At 47.0% G+C, this 14,698-nt stretch overlaps 1 protein-coding gene across 7 annotated transcripts; it reads left to right on the top strand.

The window, feature by feature from the left end:
- Window positions 1–3,593: 3,593 nt before the first annotated feature.
- LOC3291966 (1-acyl-sn-glycerol-3-phosphate acyltransferase alpha) lies at window positions 3,594–11,501 on the top strand. Of its 7 annotated transcripts, none has more exons than XM_061659090.1 (7): window positions 3,594–3,788; window positions 4,744–5,300; window positions 8,876–9,054; window positions 9,760–9,893; window positions 9,971–10,152; window positions 10,222–10,387; window positions 10,469–11,501. In XM_061659090.1, exons 3-7 carry the CDS (start codon window positions 8,876–8,878, stop codon window positions 10,627–10,629), a joined length of 822 nt encoding a protein of 273 aa, XP_061515074.1. In that variant the 5' UTR covers window positions 3,594–3,788; window positions 4,744–5,300; the 3' UTR covers window positions 10,630–11,501. The 7 variants fall into 7 exon arrangements, with proteins under 7 accessions (XP_061515074.1, XP_061515075.1, XP_061515076.1 ...); XM_061659091.1 differs by having other exon boundaries at window positions 4,744–5,132; XM_061659092.1 differs by having other exon boundaries at window positions 4,750–5,300.
- Window positions 11,502–14,698: the final 3,197 nt, after the last annotated feature.

A 14,698-nucleotide genomic window follows, 5' to 3' on the forward strand; every position in this document is an offset into this window, starting at 1 on the left:
AAGGAGGGAAGGAGGGAAGGAGGGAAAGAGGGAAAGAGGGAAGGAGGGAAGGAGGGAAGGAGGGAAGGAGGGAAAGAGGGAAGGAGGGAAAGAGGGAAAGAGGGAAGGAGGGAAGGAGGGAAGGAGGGAAGGAGGGAAGGAGGGAAGGAGGGAAGGAGGGAAAGAGGGAAAGAGGGAAAGAGGGAAAGAGGGAAGGAGGGAAAGAGGGAAAGAGGGAAAGAGGGAAGGAGGGAAAGAGGGAAAGAGGGAAGGAGGGAAGGAGGGAAGGAGGGAAAGAGGGAAAGAGGGAAAGAGGGAAGGAGGGAAGGAGGGAAGGAGGGAAGGAAGGAAGGAGGGAAAGAGGGAAAGAGGGAAAGAGGGAAAGAGGGAAGGAGGGAAGGAGGGAAGGAGGGAAGGAGGGAAAGAGGGAAAGAGGGAAAGAGGGAAGGAGGGAAGGAGGGAAGGAGGGAAGGAGGGAAGGAGGGAAGGAGGGAAGGAGGGAAGGAGGGAAAGAGGGAAGGAGGGAAGGAGGGAAGGAGGGAAGGAGGGAAAGAGGGAAAGAGGGAAAGAGGGAAAGAGGGAAAGAGGGAAGGAGGGAAAGAGGGAAAGAGGGAAGGAGGGAAGGAGGGAAAGAGGGAAAGAGGGAAGAGGGAAAGAGGGAAAGAGGGAAAGAGGGAAGGAGGGAAAGAGGGAAAGAGGGAAAGAGGGAAAGAGGGAAAGAGGGAAAGAGGGAAAGAGGGAAAGAGGGAAGGAGGGAAGGAGGGAAGGAGGGAAGGAGGGAAGGAGGGAAGGAGGGAAGGAGGGAAGGAGGGAAGGAGGGAAGGAGGGAAGGAGGGAAGGAGGTAAGGAGGGAAGGAGGGAAAGAGGGAAAGAGGGAAAGAGGGAAAGAGGGTAAGAGGGAAAGAGGGAAAGAGGGAAAGAGGGAAAGTGGGAAGGAGGGAAGGAGGGAAGGAGGGAAGGAGGGAAGGAGGGAAGGAGGGAAGGAGGGAAGGAGGGAAGGAGGGAAGGAGGGAAGGAGGGAAGGAGGGAAGGAGGGAAGGAGGGAAGGAGGGAAGGAGGGAAGGAGGGAAGGAGGGAAAGAGGGAAAGAGGGAAAGAGGGAAAGAGGGAAAGAGGGAAAGAGGGAAGGAGGGAAGGAGGGAAAGAGGGAAGGAGGGAAGGAGGGAAAGAGGGAAAGAGGGAAAGAGGGAAGGAGGGAAGGAGGGAAGGAGGGAAGGAGGGAAAGAGGGAAGGAGGGAAGGAGGGAAGGAGGGAAGGAGGGAAGGAGGGAAAGAGGGAAGGAGGGAAGGAGGGAAGGAGGGAAAGAGGGAAAGAGGGAAGGAGGGAAGGAGGGAAAGAGGGAAAGAGGGAAGGAGGGAAAGAGGGAAAGAGGGAAGGAGGGAAGGAGGGAAAGAGGGAAAGAGGGAAAGAGGGAAAGAGGGAAGGAGGGAAGGAGGGAAGGAGGGAAAGAGGGAAGGAGGGAAGGAGGGAAGGAGGGAAAGAGGGAAAGAGGGAAGGAGGGAAAGAGGGAAAGAGGGAAGGAGGGAAGGAGGGAAGGAGGGAAGGAGGGAAAGAGGGGAAGAGGGAAAGAGGGAAAGAGGGAAGGAGGGAAGGAGGGAAGGAGGGAAAGAGGGAAAGAGGGAAAGAGGGAAAGAGGGAAGGAGGGAAGGAGGGAAGGAGGGAAGGAGGGAAGGAGGGAAGGAGGGAAAGAGGGAAAGAGGGAAGGAGGGAAGGAGGGAAGGAGGGAAGGAGGGAAAGAGGGAAAGAGGGAAAGAGGGAAAGAGGGAAGGAGGGAAAGAGGGAAGGAGGGAAGGAGGGAAAGAGGGAAAGAGGGAAAGAGGGAAAGAGGGAAAGAGGGAAAGAGGGAAGGAGGGAAAGAGGGAAAGAGGGAAAGAGGGAAAGAGGGAAAGAGGGAAAGAGAGAAAGAGGGAAAGAGGGAGAGAGGGAAGGAGGGAAGGAGGGAAGGAGGGAAGGAGGGAAGGAGGGAAGGAGGGAAAGAGGGAAAGAGGGAAAGAGGGAAGGAGGGAAGGAGGGAAAGAGGGAAGGAGGGAAGGAGGGAAGGAGGGAAGGAGCGATGGAGGGAAGGAGGGAAAGAGGGAAGGAGGGAAGGAGGGAAAGAGGGAATCCACTCATACACGAGCGTACGCGAGAACGCACCCCCGAACGCGCGTACACGTACGATCGATTTCCGCTACCTTATCGGTAGAATTGCTGGCTTAACTTGTAGCGCATCCTCATCCAAAGCACCGGGAGGGGAGGGGGATCGCGGCATGATAGAGTGGACGATCACTTTCCCCGCGCTGTGTGTGTGTGTCCGTGTGTGTGTGTCGTGGCCAGAAAACTCGAGATAAATTCCGGCACATTGAAAAAAAAAAATTTATTGCCACTATACACCGTGCTACATGATGTTTAGAAGGTCGTTGAAGCATCAAACATGTTCAGATTTAAAAAAAAAATAGATAAGTGTTAGACGTTCTCGTACGCTTGTTTGAAATTGGCTTCTTCACCCTCGATTGGCACGGGCATTAAATGGCCTCATCAGCAGCGGCACGAAATAAAATAAACCATCAATACACCGATAACACTTTAAATCCCAAAATGAACCAGCTTCTCCCGCATCGTCAAGGTCACACACGAATAAATAAATGCTAACACCCACCAATTACAATACACAACCGCAATGTACATATACACCAACGCATACACACAATCAGCTGACGGCGAAAGGCACGGGCTGAAGCGCAAGTATAAGGCAAGGCAGGGAGGGGAAGGGAGTAAGAGGAAGAGGAGGAGGAAGGAATGGGCGGAAAGGAGGAAATTCAATATTTTTGAATTTTTCGGCCGTTTTTTTGCTCCACCGTCTGAAATAGTTCATCCATTCCTTCAACAGATGGCGCTCGTTCCGCACCTAAAAACTGCAATAAATACGCTGGCTATCGTAGTTTTGGCTGAAGTCTAGCGTATTTTTTTGCGTATTTTTTGACACAAAACGACGCAAAAAACTACACAGAAAACTGCTCGAATTTGCGCAGCGGGCGCCTTGATTTCTTCCGTCGCTTTGCGCAGCGGGACGTTAGCTGCTCGAAAGCACTGCTGCGGTAAGCTTTTGAAATTTTGAAAGAAAAGATGTTCTAATTGGGAAATTTAAATCGTTTTATCTAATGCTTCATTTAATTTCTGACATAGTTTACGCAAAGTAATAAATATAAAAAATACATGTAATAAAGCAATCCATTAAAAAATCCAGTACAAATCAACAGCTTTGTTTTACAGTGCTGCACAAAAATAAATATCTAGTGAAAGTTTAAATATTTAAATAAAAATTGCTTCGCTACGTTCTTTGTTTTAATATTTAGGAATTATATAACGTATTTAAAAATAGAATTTATTTCTCGTTTAGATCTTCAATATAACTTTCTCATTTAGGGGACGGCTGTTGTTGTCGATTGCTTTTGCTTTGCTTAATTATTTGTAATCTATATCAAATTATTCTACATTCTTCCTTTTTGTTAGTCAATGTAGCTCACTCCCCACAGTGTAGCGTCATTTTTGGGCGCCACTGTACGCATGCGCATTTTGCCGCCGCGAGAGTGGAGACTCGGCTTGGCAAAGCTCGCGACACCGGAGCCGTGTTTATTTCCGTTTGAAACCCCGCTACGGAACGGCCACAAATACCGTCCGTAGCGACCATCGCGGCACGGCTAAACAGTGGGCGTGTGTGTGTGTGTGTGTGTGTTGTGTTCGTAGTACAGGAAGAACCATCCCATTCATACGTGTTTAGTGAGTTTCGACGGTTCAAGTTAGTTACAGTTTCGTGTTGCTGAAAATTGTGTGAGTTTAAAGCAGTAAATAAGTGAAAAATTTGAACGAGATATTAGATTGTACCTTGTGAGATTAGTTTGGTGTGTGTGTGTGTGTGTATTTTCGCCGAATTGCGGATGTACGTGCTCTGGCAATAAAGGAAAAAGCAATGTCGCAGACTCCTTCCGCCGGAATTATCCTTTCGACGCAGTGACAGCAGATGGGCACATATTTATGCAGTGTTTTTAAAGGCACACACAAACACAACACACACAGCGATAGATTACAGAAGACGTAAAGAACCGCCGGCCGAAAACAGTCACCCACTACCAACCCTTGTTCCCCCTTTTAGGCCGGCGAGACGAAAGCTCACCGTGTTGTGGAGATCCTTTATTTGACGTTTCTGTTGAAAGTGTTGGGGTCGGTGTGTGTGTCTGTGTGTGTGATTTCCTATTTACTAACACGAGCACGAGTTCCACGAAAGGATATGCCCCTCCTCATGTTCTATCAGCCGGGGCGGATCAGCCAGACGGATCGACGGAATTGCTGCCAGACACGAGCACGTGCAAACACACAGAGAACACGTACATGACACGCGGACTAGACATCCGAGGACATTTGCATGCAACAACAGTGTCGGTGTCCCTTTAATGTCCTGATCTATCTATCACCTTTAGGCTTTTTTGTTTCAATTTTCTACAACAAATCTAAAAAGTATCCCCAAAGCTCTACCCGGGGGACACGAGTCCTCCTCAGGGATGTCGCATGGTCGTAAATCAGCGCCATCGCAGCACCTGTTCGAGTGCCATTGTGTTCCCTTGCTTACATGGATTGGACATTCTCGGACTTCAGGTCCTCACAACCTCGCTGTTGACCCTTTTTTGCTACCTTCTCCTAACCCATTATCAAGTTCCCTTTTGTCTAGCCTGATGATGGCGGGTGACCGAAAATAAACACAAACATGTTCTCCTACCCCCTTTTGTAGGTGCAGTTGTGCAATCACGTGCACCCTTAAATCAAGCAGGCTCTGGCGATCAAACAGCTCAAAACGAGGCAAACCAGGAATAGAACGGAGCAGCAGCAGCGGCAGCAGCAGCAGATCAACCAATTTACCGTCCACGCCGGTGCCGGAATTTCGTCAATAGAACGTCACCGTTTGGTGCTGTTCCGGCCAGTGTCTGGTGCTGAAGGCCGGCGGTGTGTGTGAAAGGGCGTTGATGTTGAAGTAAATTTAGAACAATTTATTGGTGCCGCACCGAGGGCAACAACGGTAGTGCTGGTTGCGAATGATACCATCAGCCAACGCTAACGGTGGTGCCGGAACTGGTGCTGAATGGCGGCGGTGAGGCGCTGTATCGGGTCACCACTTTGGAGGTTCGTTGATTGATTGAGCGAGCGAGTGTGCATGTGTTTTTGTTGTTGTTGGTGTTTGTGAGCGTGTGTTTAAGTGTACAATAACCTCAGAGACTCATCCGAGGTTCACCAGCAACAACGGAAAGGGAACTTCGGAATCGAAACAAACGTCCAACACCATCCATCAAGGTAAGTGAACTGGAGCCGAAAAGTGTTACTGGGTGGTTAGTAAGGGTTGCTAGGGGTTATGGAAATCATGACATGCTCCAACATGACATCAAACCTCTCTGAAGTTGTACTGGACTGTGTTAGGCTACCTATATCGATGCGATCGCAGCGAAGAACACAGATCAAGGTTGTTTGATGTAGTTGTCATATCATGCCCAAGGCTCAATAGACAAACGGGAGAGCTATTATCTATAGAAAGTCTTCTACAATCTTCTAGCCATAATTTCACCTGTAGTCCATCTTGTCCCCATGTCGCATTGTCAGATCTCAAGATCTCAAAGGATCGTTTGAAGATAAGAGTGTCTATTTGCAAGAACCAACCAACCAACACATTTCAAATGTCAATTAGATCCCAAAAATCTGTCTTACTTAGATGACGAGGAAGTTGAGCAATGCATGTCCAACAATTTTGCATACGACTTTATATGGTCGTAACCAACTTCCCGTAATACTGATAACGATTGTGCAATAGCTCTCCAAGATCGCGTGTTTCTTGACACTTGCGAACATTCTCTTATTTGCACCTTACTCCCATACACTGCCCGCCACAGTTTGTGGTGATAATTGTGTCGAAGGTGGTACCAGCTACCTATAATGCTCATCACACACACTGGTCGGGGGTTTCTTCTTGTGCCGGTCGCGCGGCAGTTTGCAGTCAATTGACGATCACGTGTTTATGTTTTTTGTTGTTGTACGGCACCACAGTGTTAAAAGCCAGCGAGCGACCGTCCGAAGGGCACCGCTGGATGGCGTGTGCCGTGGCGTGTTTTCGGTTCAGCCAGACACACACACACACATACACATAAAGACTGAATAATGATGTTGATGATGATGATGATGATGCTGATGCACTCCACGTGCGTGGTGCAGTGGTATGATCGGTTGACGAATAGCGCTGCCCGAGCAGTTGCTGTTGGATGGTGAAGGGTTGGGTCCTCGTAAAAACTTCTCCACCCAAAAAAAAAACCTCTACCAAAAACCCGAACCCATAATACTACGCATCCGCATATTGGGTCGAATCAATAAATATTGATAAAACACGATTATTGCTGCGCATACCTTCCTTCACTCGCCGGATCTCTACCCCGGCAACATAATATATGTATGAGCATGGTAACTACCTTTCCAAACCCCCCCTCCCCCTTTTTACCCACACTCAAACACAAATATTTTCCCTCACCAGCAGCTAGAACCTGGCATGGAATGTTTACAAACAATCAAGCGGAAGCGCGTGGCCATTCCTTCAACATACTTGGATTCGGTAGCTCAGGGAAAGCTCTCTTGGTTCCATTTACAAATTAACCACCCTGCTTTTCCACCTCCCCTTCCCGGGCTGCCAATGTCAATTATCTACCGCACGCCGGAATGGTTTGTTGAACTCTTGGTGGTAGTGGTGGTGACATTTTTGGCAACAAAATCCATGTACGGGACACCCGGGAAGGGTCTATTTGTAAATGATAATTACCCGAGCGCGTCCCAGCCAACTTTCACTTCACCCTTGGTGGGCGTTGTACGGGAAGGTGTTGCTGACTCTCTGTGAGGGTGTATGAGTGTGTGTATGTCTGGAAAGCTTCTAATGCTGCCACTTCGTTATCAGTTCAATGTGCGCGGCCGGTCGTGTAATAGCGGCAGACAGCAGCAGCAGCAGTTGCAGTTCAGTTTCTGTAGTTGTGGCGTTTGCATCGTTTGGTTTTGGGTTACTTTATTTTCGCAACAGGTTACGCCGGGTGGAGGAGACGATGTCGAGCGAAGAAATAGTTGACAAGGTGAATAGGAGATTCGTTCGATGTTTTTTTTTGGAATACGCCTGTGTTTTCCGTGCTTGATAAATGTGTCATCAACAGCGTTACCAACTCTGTTCGTGGTATGGACGGCCGTGGGAAACAACTATTTCATATCAGGAAGGCAATTTCAATCAATAATGTCTTGATTAGGGCCTGCTAGCATCGTGCATTCGTGATCCAATCCAATCATGATCATATCTCTGTGCGATGTGCGTGTTTTGTGTCCAGCTCCAAACAGCTCCAACAGATTCTTGAAGGCACAACAGACGATGAACTTTGAGCTCCCGAGCTCCACAAAGAGAACGAGAGAGAGAGTTTGTTGCTATGGCGCTTAGTAGAGTGTGCGACCTTCAATGGTCTTAACTTCTGCAAACTCCCCGGCCTTGTTGGAATTAAGCGGGGGGATCCCTTCCCCTTTTCTTCGCGATATTACACGTGGCCCTTCCAATATCCAAATGTTCACCCAATACCACGATGCTGTCTACTGATAAGAGGGATTAATATCCAGACTTTCCACAGATTTATTTTGCACGATCGTCTGTGGATTTTCGCTTATCTAACGGGGGCTTGCGGCACCACCACATGTGCGTACTTATCCGGGTGGCGAAATTTTTATCTCCAACGTGCGCCTTTCTTCTTCACAGTGTGGCTGCTTTTTATTGGAGCAAGATTTACCACCAACGCCAACGGTGGGAAGGGGAAGTTTGGCAAAATGACCTTTAGTTATCGAGTTAATCGCATTAGAGGGCGATCAGATTGCAGCCACAAGGCCCAAAAGCGTTGAGGTGCTTTTTGTGCGCTTCACGCGTGGGTCTTTGTAGTATTTGAGCGGCCGAACAGAAAGGATCGCACGGCTTAAGTGGTGGATGCTATTCTTGCATTGTGTACAAAGAGTTCTACCGTAAGTGATCCTTTATTGTCAGTATTGCGGGAAGGAAGAAGGTTCAATCAGGTGTTCCAAGGCGCTCACAATGCGCCTAATGTGCGTAAATCATCGGATCAATTTAAGCGTTTAGGTCAAGGACCCCTTTCCGATGTAGAGTTTGATCACGTATTTCAATCCCCAAGCAGCAGGTAAACAGTCAAGTGTGTGTGATGTGTTTCTTATCGCCCTCAGACAAAACCCCTATTATGAAACCCTTACTTCCTCACTGTTTCGGGAAGCAGGGCGGGGGTTGATTATCAGCTCGGGGTTCTACCCCAACCACACCTGGCGGGCGCTCGCTCGCTCGAGATAAGCAAACGCACTTTCTAATCAAATTGGTGCGCGAATGGTCGAAATATCGGCGTAGTTATCACTAGTGGACCGCGTGTTCGAGCTTCAGTTTTGGGGTTGGGAATCCGTCGTCCACCACCGTGAGTGCAGTTCAGTGTAGTGCGCAACACGTGCTTGTTTACCATTGCGGCTTGCGGGATTGCATTAGATCCGGTTGATGGCGATTATGTGGTGGTGCTGCTAATGAGTATAGTGTTGGTGTGATTTTTTGTTTTGCTCTTTCCCTCATTCGCGTCTAGAGTATGATTGTGGTTTGTAAGTGCAATTAGCGAGCTCGGTGTTGTGATGTGTGCCCGGGTTTTTTTTTATCCAAGATGAGCGCGTCTAATGGTCGCACAGAGGACGCTTAATAACTTCCTTTCTTTTGCGTTTGTTACTACCATGCCTGCATGAGTGACCTTCATAAGCTATCGTTACTAACATTTTTACTTCTTTATTTCTTTCTCTCTGTCGCCCTCCATTACAAACCCTCCAAGATGACCACATCGAACGGTGAGCTGCTCGGTTTGGCCTTCATGGCGTTCTTCATCATCACGCTGTCGTCGACGGCGCGCTACTACTTCAAGTTCTTCTGCTTCATCGCGTTTTCCGTGGTGTGTGCGGTCGGTCCAGTGCCGCTCATGTTGTTCCGGCCGCGTGACTACCGGAACGCACTGTAAGTATTTGGGAAAGGTTTGGGGTAGCAGTAACAAGAGCAAGAACAACTCAGAGAAGTGGGCCACCGCCGATAGGATGACTAGAGTTTGTTCCACGAATCCAGCGAAAAGGAGTCAACTCCCTTGTGGTTCGTAACTTATGTGTGTGCGGGAGGGTGATCGACCCCACCCAACTGGGTCGACGTCCTTGTGGTTGTGTGGGGAATTTGGGCCCCGCCGTCAACTCGGGTTGAAGTTGAATGGCTGAATAGCTCAAACCCCTGTTTTTTCGCCCTCCAACTCCATCAGATTAGCTTAATTATGCATGGGAAGGCACTCCACATCCTGGGCGTCTGGGGGGGGGGGGGGGGGGGGGGAGGGGGGAAGGGTGTTTTGCTTCCGGTAGGATGATTTGTTATTCTTGCGCAGCACAAGGGTCTAGGCACGCAGCGCGAAGTAAGCGTAAAGGCCATACACTCTGTGCTACATTAACGGTAATGAGGTTTGAAAGGGAGAAGTGGTGAAGGTAGCAGAAAGGAAAATTATTGATAGGGTCACATACACACAGGTGGTTGAAGCGTAGAGCAACAGGAATACCCGGCGCCATTTCGGAAATTGTATAACAGTGTATAACAGTGTATAACAGTTTATCACATTGTATAACAGTGTATGACAGTTTAAGTTTTGATCGTTATACTAATTTCTCGATCTTTTTTTTCCTTCAGAATTCCAGCGTACTTATGTATCGGGTTTGGCAAGATGCTCGGGGCATCGTTTACGGTGCGCGGCAAGGAAAACATTAACCGAAACCATGGCGGTATCGTGCTGATGAATCACCAAAGTGCACTGGATTTGATTGGTACGCCCACGAAGATAGAGTCCACCCCCAACGCTTGATCGACTAATGGTGTCAATATTATAAATTACTATTTACAGTCCTGGCCGAACTGTGGCCCATCATGGGCCGGTCGACGGTGGTCGCGAAGAAGGAGGTCCTGTACATGTTCCCGTTCGGGTTGGCCTGCTGGCTCTGGGGAACGCTGTTTATCGACCGTCAGAACCGTGACTCAGCCAAGAGCGTCATCAACAAGGAAGCGAAAGCGATCAATGAGAAACAGGTACGAGTCCGTAGTCCGTGCATGCAAAATTCAACATAATAACCCTTGCTTTGGCTTCTCCGCCCGCAGGCAAAGCTGCTCTTCTTCCCCGAGGGTACGCGCGGCAACGGTGACAAGCTGCTGCCATTCAAGAAGGGATGCTTCCACGTCGCCGTCGAATCGCAAGCCTTCATTCAACCGGTGGTCATTTCGAAGTACCATTTTTTGAAATCCAAAGCGAAGATCTTCAACCGAGGTAAGGTGACGGGGCTAGACTCCACAGTTTGTCCTTTTGAGGGGTTTCAAGGTTCTAATCGCTGCTGTTGCTTGTTTGTAGGGCAAAATATCATCAAAATTCTACCGGAAGTATCCTGCGCGGGCCTTTCCAAGGACGACATTCCAGCGCTGATGGAGCGGGTACAGAAAATGATGCAGCGGGAGTACGAACAGCTGTCGGAGGAGTCCCTTTCGATTAACAATATTAGTGAGGTGCATTAGATTCAGCGATTGGCGATGGGCCTCCTCAGGCTCTGTAAACGTGCAATACAAAACAATTGACCTGGGCAATGAATGTTTTAGGGGTTTAGGAAAAGAAATCAAAAGCAGAAAAGACAGAGAGGAATGCTGCCACCAAGTGCTTTTTTCCAGGTATGGGAAGAAGTAGACAGGTTCTCCAATATCATCATCATCGCCTTATCGCTACCGGATAGACAGTATAAAACAAACCTCCTCATTGAACAGAGAGCTTAGTAGTGGCGATTAGCGTTCGGTTTTTGTATTTACCGGGATGTGTGAATTTAAGTTATGTCTCTTCCAAAGTCCATCATTTTTTACCTTCCAACACACACACCTTCAGTTATTGAAGATTGAAAAAATACGGCTAGCCAGTGTAGCAAGCACAAACGAAAGGAGATGTGAACGAATCGCGCAACGTTTAGTTTCCTAACTTCCTCCGATACTCTATATTGTTCCTGTAGTTTAAGGGCACAGTGAAAGCGAGATGGGAAGGAAGATCCAGATTATCAGGTATGTTGGTGCGGGTTTAAAGTTGTTTCAAGTCCAACGTAGCTATCAATCAATCACGAGGTGGAGGAGGACTGTGAAGCAATATATCGGGAAAGAGTGGCAGTGGCTTGTAAATAGCGTACAAAGTACAGTAGTTTTAGAATTTTATTCAAGAGAGCAAACTAGGGTTTAGGATGATGAAGGGTCGGGTAAGATGTCACTAGGTTGACACCAAACAAAACAAAACGGGAAGAAACAAACGTGTAAGTGTGCGTCGTACTATGGGGACAGTGACAGCGGCGTCACTCTTTTGCCGTACGCTCAATGTGATACATACATTAAAACGAAGCAAAAGCTCCAACAAAGAAGAGATGCGTGTTTTTTGGAGAAGAGAACTGTGCAAGAGAAAACCCCCCTCCCGTTTGCAAAATGGCATTCACCGAGATTATGTGTGTTGTGTAGCCCACCCAGCCCCACAGGCGTACAAAATCCCAACACGAAAAGGGAAGCCAGTTTATTGCTCTCGAAGGAATTTCCCCAGCGCCTGATCTGAAATGGACAGGGAGGTTTCTTTGCAAGCGTTTGCTGGATGTGAACTAAAGGGACAGGTAAGTAAGAGTAGAACCTACTCGGACCAAGGGGAAAGGAAATCAATTTCACTAAAAAATGTACAACTTTTACTGTGCGGTCGTGCGGAGAGGTGGGATGAAAGTATGTAAAGTTGACTTCAATTAGGATCTTACAATTTGTAGGGAAACTTTACTTATCAAGAAGGGTTACGTTTGTAAGGTACAGGCACAAATGTAGACCTAATGTACATAAATATCCTTTGGGAAGTACATCCAAAAACCAAGTACAAACTGTTGTACTAGAAGTTTATAGTGCCGATTGCCACTGGTTGTGATGACTCCCTTGAAGCCTCTCTGCCAAGAAATTTCCGATTATGAGCCTTCCACCTATTGGCTCAATTGAATTTTGACGCTCTCTCCCGTGACATTCAATTAATGGAGGAACAAAGCAAAAAAGAAACGCAATTCTTTTAGCCACAATTACGCTACTCCTAATTGCAATTCCAGCGGGGCATGACACAAGAAAAAGGGAACATCTGAAAGGTCGTAATTGTGCTGTCAATTCTGATTTGCTCAGGTTGATTAATGATTCTGGACCAAACTGCTAGGGACGGCTGGAGTGACTAAGGGATGTCTCAGTAGAGTCTCTACTGAAGGTTGATTGAGAGAGGATGAAGTTATTTCTAAAGACGGAGAGAGAGATAGGGTGTATATTAGAATAAATAGAGGCTGTTTTGATAAACATATGAATGACTGAATTGGAACCACTTGCCATCCTCAGAGATCTTTATATTCCTGGGGTATTCCATTGCTAAGCGTTAGAGGGATGGACATCGAGCGTTAAGTGTGGATGATGTTATTGAACGGATGGAGAAGGTTTAATGATCTGTTTGTCCAGCTACACAATGATGATATTAGAAGAAGGCTCGTCCTTTCCAAGTACCTCGGCGGCAATCGTTTGCGTTCAATGTCCTCTCAATCCTCTTCCCGATCGATTGGCGAGAGGTTGAGTGTTGAGGTGACCCATTTGTCGGTTTAGGAGGGTAATTTTTTAATTCACTTCCTATTCCGCTATGCCCCGGTACCACTGCATAATCTCATCACATCTAATTACTCTTGTGGGGGACAACTACCACAAAACTATTCACCCTCGCGCCCAAAATCCTCTTGACACGTGTCACAAGCCGGACTGTTGCCGGAAAGGAAAGGGAAGGTACATTGCAATCGACAGGTCGTCGTTGTCGTCGAAAATGGGTGCATATTATTTGTGTGACATCTTGACATTTCTTGGCTTTCCGAGGTGAGGGACAAGTAAACCGCAATCCTCCGGCGTCGAAGAAGAGGGTGCGCAAAATTATAAACATCCACACATCACGCTCTGTTGCCGGAGGAGTCTTTTTCTCCGTTACACACGCACACCCGCTAGTACCTGGTAAAAGGGAATGGGTGGTTTTATTACTCCCAATGGAATTTGACCTGTCGCTTCCAGTTCCAGCTCACCGTTCCAGGATGTGTTGTGGGATGGGCTGGAATGAAAAATCCTTTTGGAAATTCTTTTCTCCATTTTGTGTTGCATTGGAGAAAGGAAAAAGAATACTGGGGGAGTGTTTCATTGTTTGTGTGTATGTGTGCCTTTACTACAGAACCGCAACATTTCGTCTGCAGGCCATCCTGGATATTATGTGTACGTAGGTTTCTGTTGTTCGACTTTCATTTCTCATCTTCTGGGAGGCCTAATGACTTTCTTCGGTGGGGTGAGAGGTGTTCATTTTGGTTGTCGGGTAGGGCTTATCCCCCAGCTGATCTCCAGGAAGAAGGAATGATACAAGGACGAGGTGTTAGGATAATGTCCATATCTAGAGGAAGAGGAAGCAGGGATACTAAAGGGCAAATGATGGGAACCGGATAAGGTTTAGCAACACGAAAGCAAAAGGGGTTTTGTAGTAGGTCGTTTTCATTTTTTGGGAACGAAGGATAGAAGGTAATGATACGGGTACGATCCCAAGTTAGGTTTGGATATCGTTTCCGGAAATGATCTTTGACTTTGTTGTCGATAGGAACGGGTTGAGGATACATTTGAGAGTTGTGCCCTTGTTTGGGAAAGAGGTGGAAAAGGTGAGAAAACATATTGATAAAGTTATCCTTACATTTGAGCAATAATTGAAAAGATAACAGGTGTTAAAGACGATTGTAGGCAACGGTCCTCTTATCAGAATCTTTTCGGGCAGGGTTTGGCAAAGTTCAAAATTCAAAGACAAAGTGAAGGAACAACTTTTACCCTAAATTTTAAATGTAGGGTTTCCAATGGAGTTTTGTCGCACGATTTATTGACCCTATTGGAACTCTGTAATCTATTTCGCGAGAAAATCTTGCTGTAATCTTTTGAGAGAAGCGAGATCTTCTTTAAAAAAACTGACCACCAGCCTATTTAATTCCGTTAATACTGACCCTTTGGTTGAATCCCTGATTTTGAGGATCGATTAGGTCTTGACCGGGTTAAAATAAAACCTTGATGACGATGTTTCGTACAAGGTGGTTTTTTTGAAAGATTTTTTAATATAAAATTCCCCACTAAATCATAAGTCATTCATTTTGTCTTGTTAAAATCATATTTTTATGAATTTTTGACTTGTTACATTTGGTTGGTGTGGTTGTGTCTTATGTAGATAGGCTCATGTGTCGTTGCGTTTACAATTAAAGGCTAGTTTTTATATTCAATAACATAACATTGAACACAGTATTAGGTGACATTTTCCTTCCCTTCGGTATTTAAGGTGAGTCAATCGTTCTAAACTGCTTCGCAAACCATTATCCGCACAATACCTTTAACGTTTTGGTACGATTAGCAAACATCCGGTGTAGCAACAATCACACACACATCACGCTCTCCCGCCTTACATTGCGCCTTAATCAAACACACACACACACACCCGGCCGGAACTCAAACACAAAACGGCTTTGAAGCAAAATAGAGAAAGCAACAAAAATCCCAG

Source organism: Anopheles gambiae, chromosome 3, assembly GCF_943734735.2.
Source record: "Anopheles gambiae chromosome 3, idAnoGambNW_F1_1, whole genome shotgun sequence".
Taxonomy (NCBI): domain Eukaryota; kingdom Metazoa; phylum Arthropoda; class Insecta; order Diptera; family Culicidae; genus Anopheles; species Anopheles gambiae.

What these genes read in the sequence shown, in the direction of transcription:
- LOC3291966 (XM_061659089.1), top strand. Translation starts at nt 6,941, where the DNA reads ATGTGCGCGGCCGGTCGTGTAATAGCGGCAGACAGCAGCAGCAGCAGT. An exon ending in GCGAAGAAATAGTTGACAAG is followed by an intron (nt 7,106 to 8,875) that starts GTGAATAGGAGA and finishes AAACCCTCCAAG; the next exon opens with ATGACCACATCGAACGGTGA. An exon ending in AGCGAAGATCTTCAACCGAG is followed by an intron (nt 10,388 to 10,468) that starts GTAAGGTGACGG and finishes GCTTGTTTGTAG; the next exon opens with GGCAAAATATCATCAAAATT.